This window comes from Ictalurus punctatus, unplaced genomic scaffold (genome assembly GCF_001660625.3).
Source record: "Ictalurus punctatus breed USDA103 unplaced genomic scaffold, Coco_2.0 Super-Scaffold_100046, whole genome shotgun sequence".
In the NCBI taxonomy this organism is placed as follows: domain Eukaryota; kingdom Metazoa; phylum Chordata; class Actinopteri; order Siluriformes; family Ictaluridae; genus Ictalurus; species Ictalurus punctatus.
In genome coordinates this window covers 1,137,138-1,146,334 of record NW_026521087.1, presented here as the reverse complement: position 1 = coordinate 1,146,334, position 9,197 = coordinate 1,137,138, and the positions used below count along the sequence as shown (strand labels likewise).

General features: G+C 43.6%; 2 protein-coding genes across 4 annotated transcripts; both read left to right on the top strand.

The window, feature by feature from the left end:
• The first annotated feature begins 2,070 nt into the window (after positions 1-2,070).
• LOC128630033 (E3 ubiquitin-protein ligase UBR2-like) lies at positions 2,071-3,595 on the top strand. Its single transcript, XM_053678617.1, has 3 exons — positions 2,071-2,458; positions 2,599-2,701; positions 2,755-3,595. Exons 1-3 carry the CDS (start codon positions 2,447-2,449, stop codon positions 2,922-2,924), a joined length of 285 nt encoding a protein of 94 aa, XP_053534592.1. The 5' UTR covers positions 2,071-2,446; the 3' UTR covers positions 2,925-3,595.
• Positions 3,596-4,541: 946 nt separating this feature from the next.
• On the top strand, positions 4,542-8,732 carry LOC128629986 (DNA translocase FtsK-like). Of its 3 annotated transcripts, none has more exons than XM_053678551.1 (3): positions 4,542-4,644; positions 5,854-5,898; positions 7,320-8,729. In XM_053678551.1, the coding sequence occupies exons 2-3, from the start codon at positions 5,868-5,870 to the stop codon at positions 8,537-8,539; spliced, it is 1,251 nt and encodes a 416-aa protein (XP_053534526.1). In that variant the 5' UTR covers positions 4,542-4,644; positions 5,854-5,867; the 3' UTR covers positions 8,540-8,729. The 3 variants fall into 3 exon arrangements, with proteins under 3 accessions (XP_053534526.1, XP_053534527.1, XP_053534528.1); XM_053678552.1 differs by lacking the exon at positions 4,542-4,644 and having other exon boundaries at positions 5,366-5,898; positions 7,320-8,131; positions 8,162-8,732; XM_053678553.1 differs by lacking the exons at positions 4,542-4,644; positions 5,854-5,898 and adding an exon at positions 6,209-7,065.
• Positions 8,733-9,197: the final 465 nt, after the last annotated feature.

Genomic DNA, 9,197 nt, shown 5'->3' with positions numbered 1-9,197 from the left:
TTCCACTGTGTGTGTGTGTGTGTGTGTGTGTGTGTGTGTGTGTGTGTGTGTGTGTGTGTGTGTTTACAAATCACTTTGAGGTAAAAATGTTTTAAGGCAGCCACTTTCACCTTCCTACAACAAACTGGTCTGAGGTGAAGCTTCTTGTCATGTTACTGTGGTCATGGATCACATTGTGGGGATCTCTGTAATGTAACCGTTTCTGTAATTATTCTTACTTGCCTTTGCTCTTTTGTGCTTCTGTGTCTTCTGTTGGTGCTTTATACTGCTTTTTAGGGCCCAAGCACCTCTGCTGCGAAGCCCTATTGGATCTGCTCCTTTTTTTAATTATTATTAATTTTTTCATGCATTCGTGTCGTTTTTAAGTGCCTAAACGTACCCGAAAACTCACGAAACTTGGCAAACGCGCCAGCACTGGTGAAAATTTAAGTTACGTAGGGCATGGTCGAGGAGCTCCATAGCACCCCCGAATGCAGGCGATGGTCAGGGTGAAGTTGCTCCGATGTGCACGTGATGTACCATAGTCATTGCTCTCAAAGTTCATCAAGGTTCACATGGTTGTATCTGACTCCACCCAACAGGAAGTTGGTCATGTTGGATGAAATGTTGGATTTTAAAAGTTTCCCATGGTGTTTTGAGAGACTTAACATGGCTGAAAATCCATGAAACTTTGCAGATGCATATGTCTTACGACATTAATTGATGTGATGTTGCATTTTATCATAGTTGTGCCTCATAGGCTCCATAGCGCCCCCTATGTTTTAAATGCACATTTGACATCATTGGAATGCTCAAACTATTATTTCACACACTTGTTAAAGTATGGCAAAATTATGTTTATTTGGTCATTTAACTTAGGTGTGGCAAAACTAAACTCAGCAGGAAGTCAGCATTTTGATTTTTCTCTTAATTTTTTCCTCCGTTTTTTGCCATTTCCAGGCCTTGTACTTTAACGTACTCCTCCTGGAGCTTTCATCAGATCGGCATCACATTCGGTCAGTCTCATCTGCAGGCATTGACGATGCTAAATTGCGAAGCTTTTGAATTTTTGCTGCTCGCCGTGGGCGTGGCGCTCTCACAAATTTAGAAGTTTCACCATGAAAAAGGAAGTTGTTATAACTCAAACATAGAATGTCCAATCTAGGGATGTCACGATACCAAAAATCTAGTAGTCGGTACTGATACCAGCAAAAATACTCGATACCATGGTGTGTATAAATAAATAATACTTTTAACTCCTTTGTTTAAACACTTGAGTATTATAAAAAACAATAGTGGCAACAGTCACATAATATAAAAAAAGCAATTACAAAATAGATATATAATAAATATGTAGGCATAAAATGTTTTTTCTTCGAGATGTTCTGAAATGAGGTCTGGTTTCGGTGTATAGTTTGGGGATCTCTGTATACATGAAGTAATTTCTGCCTGGTATCTGGGGTTGAACCGCTGAAGCAGAGAGAAAGAGGGGGAAGGTGGAGCAATTTCATTTTAGCCCAGAACCTTTAGCTTGCCTTTGCCAGGAGGTTCAGACTTGGCTTTCAACAAGATAAAGAGCCAAGCATACTTCCAAATGAACACCAAAATGCTTTAAGAAACTCAAAATCAGTGTTTTACAATGAGCTTAAAATGTCCTCCATGGTGGCATGGACCAGGACCCCTCGGTCTGCAGCATTACAGGAAGATTTCAGGTTAGACATTATGGGAAGAGTCTCGGTGCTGTTATTGTCTCTGGGGCAGACATCCGTTAACATTGTGACCCCTTCCCTGGAGAGAACAGCATTACAATTCTGAAAACAGTTTTTGTAAATAATAATTCACTACTTAAAGCATGTACCCGAGCTCCTGCTACGCAGTAACTAAAACTGTCTGCAACTCACGTGTTACTTCATTCTTTAGTTCCTTCTCTTAAGTGCAGAGCCTCTGTCAGATTGTGTGATTGATAAAGAAAAGCACATAAATGACAAAATACCAGTTTGAGTGCCTAGTGGTCTAATGAGGAAATGCTCTTTGGAAGCTCAATATATGCACTTATCCGTTTGCATTTTGATTCGGCTGTTAGTGCTGAGGATGTCCTTAAGGTGATGTGCTGCTTTTGGCAGATTTAGTCATTCTCTTTAGTCACATGAGCACTAATGGTTTTTCAAAATTTTTATGTTGTTTATTTTGGATACAGGCAGAGGAAGCTCAGCGAAAGCTTAAGAGACAGAATGGAGAGGACCCAGGTAAGCTATTTCTTCAGTGATTGTAGTCATATCTGAAAATGATTGGTCAGTTGAATGCAGATTGCTGAAGTGTGAGTGTCTGTGTGTGTCGTAGCCCTGCCTCCATTCTGCCCACTGTTTGCCAGCTTGGGAAACATTCTGCAGTGTGACGTGCTGCTTGGCATGCTGGGAGCTGTGCTGCAGTGGGCTATGGAGCCCAGGGAGGACACTGGTCTGAGTCCATGCTGCAGAGGGTAAATGTTTTGATGTTTTGTTAAAATGACATGATAGTGTAGTAAATTCAACAAAATTCCACTTGCTATGCTGTGTTCATGAGCATCACTTTTTAATGACTGAGTAGTGTTCACAATTCTGTATGTGTGTGTTGCTACAGGTGCTGCACTTGATAGGCATGGCTCTGCTGGAGGAGCAGCAACAGCTAGAGAACATTGGGGATGACGATGAAGTTACTTTCAACTTCACCCTCAAAATCTCCCGTAAGTTTTGTACATCATCTCACACAATAGAAAGTCTCAAGCCTGTATCACAGGTCCCGGTGAACCCCCCGGCAACACTACAAGCATCCTGGCTCTGTTAGAGACCTTGCAGTGCACGCTTCACTTGGAAGTGCACAAAGACATGATTCGCTGGATCCTTAAAGTGAAATTACATCTTGATTATGTTTTCAATTTGCCTTACTCTCTCTATGCGTGCACCTAATATGTCCACCAGGTGGCAGCCTAGCATGTTTTGCAATTTGCTCACTGAAGGTAGGTGCAACATACAAAAGATGAGCGTTTTTACCATGAAGTTTAAAGCAGTGCTGCATCAAGACCTGTTTGAAATCCAAGCAGTGCAACACCGCTCAAGGTGGCGTGGCCGGTAGGCAAAGCAGCACCTCTCACCACGGTGAAGCACAAATGCTTCACTGTCCCAAAGCGGTTTTGCTGCTGATCATCTGTAGGTGGCCCTAGGGGTGTGTTGATGTGGATTATTGTGCGTGTTACTTAAAAGCTGTATGTCAACATGAATATTTAAATGACATGTAAGGATTGCTTACTACACAAACTGAATTTCAATGCACTGTGATGTGTGCATTTTATTTTCCATATAGTGAAAACTGTCAGGACACCTGCACCAGGCAGAACATGTACATATGAAGGCCATGGTGTAGGCCAAGGCTGATGATGTATTGTAGTATGTACTTTGAAGAGAAACGGGCAAATTAAATGTTAGTAAAATTGTAATGCATCTTCAGTATTTAATGGTATGGTGTGTGTGTATATACTTTTTAGTGCACAAATGTGTTCTATTGAACATCTGCTTAGTTTTGCAGACTTTGATTGTGTGTGCATGTAGTTCTAACTGCACTGATGTATCGTTTTCTTGTAGAAATATTTTCCTAAATTATGTGTCTTTTTCTACACAGATGGTGGTTAGCATTAAAACGATGCGTGAGTGCACAGCTGCTGCACCTCCCTGTGAAGGAACAGGGCACTGTCACAAGGAGGTCAGACTTTGAGCAACTTTCTATTCCACTGACATATTAACCATTACCCTTTAAAGTGTTGAAGAGCTTAAATCTACGTGTGTATGTGTGTGTGTGTGTGTGTGTGTGTGTGTGTGTGTGTGTGTGTGTGTGTGTTGCAGACTGTGTGGGACAAAGACAAAGCAGAGAGAAAAAGGAAAGCTGAACTGTGCTGGAAAAAGACCATGGCTCAAACATTAGAGAGCCAGAGTCATTTTATCAATAAGTACATAGATCTGCTCACGCAGGATTCAGAGGATCTGGACGCCTCAGCCTCTACATCAGCAGAGCATAGGTACCTAAGCATGCTCGTAGTGACGCAGTGTTCTTAATAAGTCAACTTGTATTGTATTCTCAATATCCAGTCAGTACATTTATGTCAGTAAATGCATGCATCAACACTTCCTTGACTTTGCTGAGCAGTTGTCTGTTCTTTGTCCTAAAAGTTCTTGCATATAATGGTGGTCTTCACATAACATAAGTAAATTCCCATCCTTAAACTCTTTATCTTGCATATTCATTTCGAGCATTTTCTGTTGGGGTAAATGAGTAGAGAGGATCCTAGGCCATTTTTAGCAATTTCCTGGTGAGTAAAAAAAGATGAACCCATTTATTCAACATTGATTATTTTAACAAATTCAGAGGGACCTTAACATAAAATTAAGGTTATAGTGTACTCGTAACCATCCGTCTCTGCTTGGTACAGCCCCAGTTCATGTGACAGTGCTCTGGTGTGTGTGGGACCTCGTCGTTGGCGTGCCAGAGGAGGAGAGAGGAGGCAGATAGAGATGCGTATCCTGTGTCAGGAAGCGCAGGAGATCCTACCTGATGGCACCACCATGGTGCTCGCTGCCTTTGTCCAACGCTCTACGGTCATGTCCAAGAACCGCAAAAGACCCCCTCACAATCCAGGTAAGGTTATGGTTTACAGTGTGCAAGTCAAGTAATTGGATAGGTTTGAGTAGCCAGTGTGCTTATTTCTGGAGGATACATGTGTGTTACAGAGAGGTATGATCCCCTCTTCATGCATCCTAACCTGTCCTTTGGTACCCATACCGGCAGCTGTGGCCACATCATGCACTCTCACTGCTGGCAGAGCTGAGGAGTTGGGCAAAATGTTACTTCTAGACAGCCTTCTACTTAATCCCAAATAAAAAGTTTTGCTGCTTTCAAATGTTTGTGGATATAGGCAATAGATCAGCAGCTAACAGTAAATAGTTTGTCTAGAAAATATGACCTTTATATGAACAATTAAAAATAAATTAGCTAATATTAATCAATCAGTCGGGATGTTTTGTGACCGAAAAGTCAAAAATCTAATCTGTGATGTACAGGAAAGTCTTCATGGATGTGTGGTGATCGATAAGATGTAGATAGAAATTGGATGTGTTTGGTTTAAATATGCGATCTGCAGATATATATATATATATATATATATATATATATATATATATATATAATATATAATTTGTCCCAATACAGATCATCGACACAAAGCATGAAACAAAGCTTGCTATGTGCACTTGACTGTTTTTCACTGTCTTAGATCAAGCCAGTGTTACTTTCAAAGTCTGTAAACTTATTGTGCCTCATGGGGAAGCAAAGAACGTTAACCTGATCTGACCTTAGGAGTAAGTGCAGTTCAATTCAGTTTTATTTGTATAGCGCTTTTTACAATAGACATTGTCTCAAAGCAGCTTTACAGAAATATCAACACGGTATACAGATATTAAAGGTGTGAATTTATCCCAACTGAGCAAGCCACTGAGTGGCGACGGTGGCGAGGAAAAACTCCCTAAGATGTTTTAAGAGGAAGAAACCTTGAGAGGAACCCGACTCAGAAGGGAACCCGTCCTCATCTGGGTAACAACAGTTAGTGTGAAAAAAGTTCATTATGGATTCATATGAAGTCTGTATGGCGTTAGGAGCAGCCATAGAGTATCAAAAGCTAAAGAAATCAGGTGATTGAACTTGTTATATATACATCAGAATATATCCACTGGACATTATTAAAGTATAATGAGGTGGGGGTCAGAGTGCAGGCTGCTGTGTTAATGCACCCCTGAGCTGAGAGGTGTGTATCATTGAGCTTATGTGTGTTTGTGTCTGGTTTATTTGCAGGTCTTTGAATATCAATGATGCAAACAGGGAGGAGAAATATAACAGGTATTTACATACCAGTCAGTATGTGTGTGTGTGTGTGTGTGTGTATGTGTGTGTGTGTATGTGTGTGTGTGTGTATGTGTGTGTGTGTGTATATGTGTGTGTGTGTGTGTGTGTGTGTGTGTGTGTCTCTGCACCACTTAACTCCTGTCTCCCATTTTTACTGCATTTGTAAAACTGGAGACACTGCAGGGGGAAACCACTCAAACCCTCTAGTGTGTGAATCTCCCAGAGCTTACACATTCAAACTGAAACTACACAAGCACTACAAACGTGTGTGTGTGTGTGTGTGTGTGTGTGTGTGTGTGTGTGTGTGTGTGTGTGTGTGTGTGTGTGTGTGATTGTATTTGTGTAACAAATACAGTAACAGTAAACCGTTTTTGTGTTGATCTTGATGTATGTTTTGGATCACTGTCCTGCTGGAAGATCCAACCACGGCCCATTTGAAGCTTTCTGTCAGAGGCAGTCAGGTTTTCATTTAATATCTGTTGATATTTGATAGTCCATTACGCCATGTATCCTTTCTCTGTCACTTTGGGGTGGTAGTTACATCCATCGACTTGGATAAGCAAGTTACAAGCCATCGATAAGGGAAACCAGAGATCAAGATACATCTCAGGTTTTATTTATCTATTTTCATTTATTTATTTTAAGAACTCACTTTTTACATTCCTTCTAATAAGTCGCCTAAATGCATTCTTAAGTTCATTCTGCTTAAGGCACTCCACGAAAGCTTAGTGGAGTAGTACTCCAGCTACCCAGGAGTAGTTGATTAAAAATAGTCGAGAGTATTTGTTTATAAAACTAATTGTTGAAGCCCTAAAAAGAGCAGTGTTCCTGTGGACCTCAGGGGAAGCAGTAAGGAGCTCTGTTCATTTGAGAACTTTAAGAAAAGTAACCTGGGTGAAGCTCTTGATGAATCTGGGAGATGTTGAGTATGTGCAAAAAATTTAAATATAACATTTAAAAAGTTTAAGATTTCACAGCATATTTGTGTGTGTGTTATTTCAGTATTAATGTTCTTGTTATTATTTAAAAACTTTTTAAAAAAAACAAAACAAACAAACACATGTGCCAGGTGTCACGTATCAGGAAGCTCTGGACTCCACTTCCCATCAGCCACTGCACTGCACTACGTCACATGACCACCTGCACCTAATTCACGTTTTGGTAATGAGCACGTGTGTGTGTGTGTGTGTGTGTGTGTGTGTGTGTGTGTGTGTGTGTGTGTGTGTGTGTGTGTGTGTGTGTGTATAGCCATTGTCTGCACTGATTCACAGTCTTTCGTTGTCTTAGACTTTCGTGTTCCCGTGTTTTGTTTCATGCCACAGTATTTTGCCTAGTTGTCTTAGTTTTGTTCTTTGATTGTTTAAATAAATGTTATATACTGCAATTGCTTCTGGCTCAACCTTGAATCGTGACAGAACGAAAGACCAACAATCAGAAGCAGCAGATCGCCAAGATGGATATCTGGGGCGTCAGGATGCCACCATTGTTAGTGGAGTACTTTGCCACGTTGCGCCAACAGTCGGAAGATTACCAAGCTGCGCTACGAAAGCAGCAGGACGCCAGGAATTACCTGGGCTTCAACTTACCGCCTATGTTCATGCAGGACTACGCCATGCTACGCCAACAGGAGGAGGAGTCCAGGTACAAGGGGGAGTTTGTGTTCAGTACAGAGACCCAGCCCGGGACCGACAGGGTGACCTCAGAGCTCGAACCTGAGCTCCACGGGGTGGGCTCACCTGCCGAGCTCCAGCAAAGGGTCAGCGGGGAGGCACTAGCACCAGGCTTTGATGTCCGAGTCCCAGTCAAGTCTCAAGTCCCTAAGGTCCCAGCCAAGCCTCGCGTCCCTGAGGTCCAAATCAAGCCTTGCGTCCCTGAGTTCACGTTCAGGCCTACTGACCCAAATGACCAAATGCCGCTCACGCCCAGCCAAGCTCCGCTCACGCCACAGTCCGCCGACACGCACCGCCAAGCTCCGTTCACGCCACAGTCCGCCGACACGCACCGCCAAGCTCCGCTCAAGCCACAGTCCGTCGACACGCACCGCCAAGCTCCGCTCACGCCACAGTCCGCCGACACGCACCGCCAAGCTCCGCTCACGCCACAGTCCGCCGACACGCACCGCCAAGCTCCGCTCACGCCACAGTCCGCCGACACGGCCAGCCAAGCTCTGCCTATGCCCAAGGTTCACATAGTGACCTCAGAGCCTCAGCCTCCCCGTTCAGCTGAGGTCGTCGCTCAGACTCCCCGTTCAGCTGAGGTCGTCGCTCAACCCGCCTGCTCCATGGCAACTAGTGTTCCCCCCTTCTGCTTCGAGGAGACCCACGCTCCTCTCCCTGGCCGCACGGGGGACTTCTCTCGGCCTTCCAGTTCAGCTGGGGACGTCGCGCCGCTTTCATGCTCTGCCGAGGAAATATCTCAGCCTCCCTGTGCCATTGTAGAAGCCGCCCGGCCTCCTGATTTTGCGGGGGACATTTTCTCCAGGGAGCCAGGACCACCAGATGGAGGACGTATAATTTTGGGCGCTCCGGGAGTAGCGCCCTTGGGGGAGGGTTCTGTCACGTATCAGGAAGCTCTGGACTCCACTTCCCATCAGCCACTGCACTGCACTACATGTCACATGACCACCTGCACCTGATTCACGTTTTGGTTAATGAGCACTCGTGTGTGTGTGTGTATATATAGCCATTGTCTGCACTGATTCACTGTCTTTTGTTGTATTAGACTGCCATGTTACATGTTTTGTTTCATGCCACAGTATTTTGCCTAGTTGTCGTAGTGTCTGTTTTGTTGTTTGTTCATATAATAAATGTTATATATCTGTGATTGCTTCCGAACCCATCCTTGATTCGTGACACCAGGGTGTACAAACTTTTTTTTTTTTCTCTTCCTGGTCGCGTATTTAAAATTCTTACTTGAACCGGTACATCTATACGATATAATTTCGTCATGTGTGTGCTTGTGTGTGTATTTGCACATGTATGTGCACGTGTGTGTTTTCCTACTATAGGTGTTTAAGAACTCTTTGATCCACCAGAGGACGGGTGATAAGAACCCATGTCGGTACTTCTCAAAGCAGGAGCTGAAGGAGCTTTTCACACTGGAGGACACATACTCGTCCTCCATTCGGCTGCAGCTGCAGTCGCTCCACTCGTCCGCGTGCCGCTCCGACCCTGAGCTGCAGTGCCACATCTCCTCTCTGAAGGGCATGAATGTGTTTGGCGTGTCCCGTCATGACTTGCTGTTCTCTAATGAGGATACTCTGCAGGACGAGGACAAATATGGTCACAATTTGG

Excerpts from the sequence above, each read along its gene's own strand:
- LOC128630033 (XM_053678617.1), top strand. Across the intron at positions 2,702-2,754 it reads CTTCACCCTCAAAATCTCCC|GTCCCGGTGAACCCCCCGGC; the intron begins GTAAGTTTTGTA and ends CCTGTATCACAG.
- LOC128629986 (XM_053678551.1), top strand. The coding sequence starts at position 5,868 with ATGATGCAAACAGGGAGGAGAAATATAACAG. Across the intron at positions 5,899-7,319 it reads AGGGAGGAGAAATATAACAG|AACGAAAGACCAACAATCAG; the intron begins GTATTTACATAC and ends GAATCGTGACAG.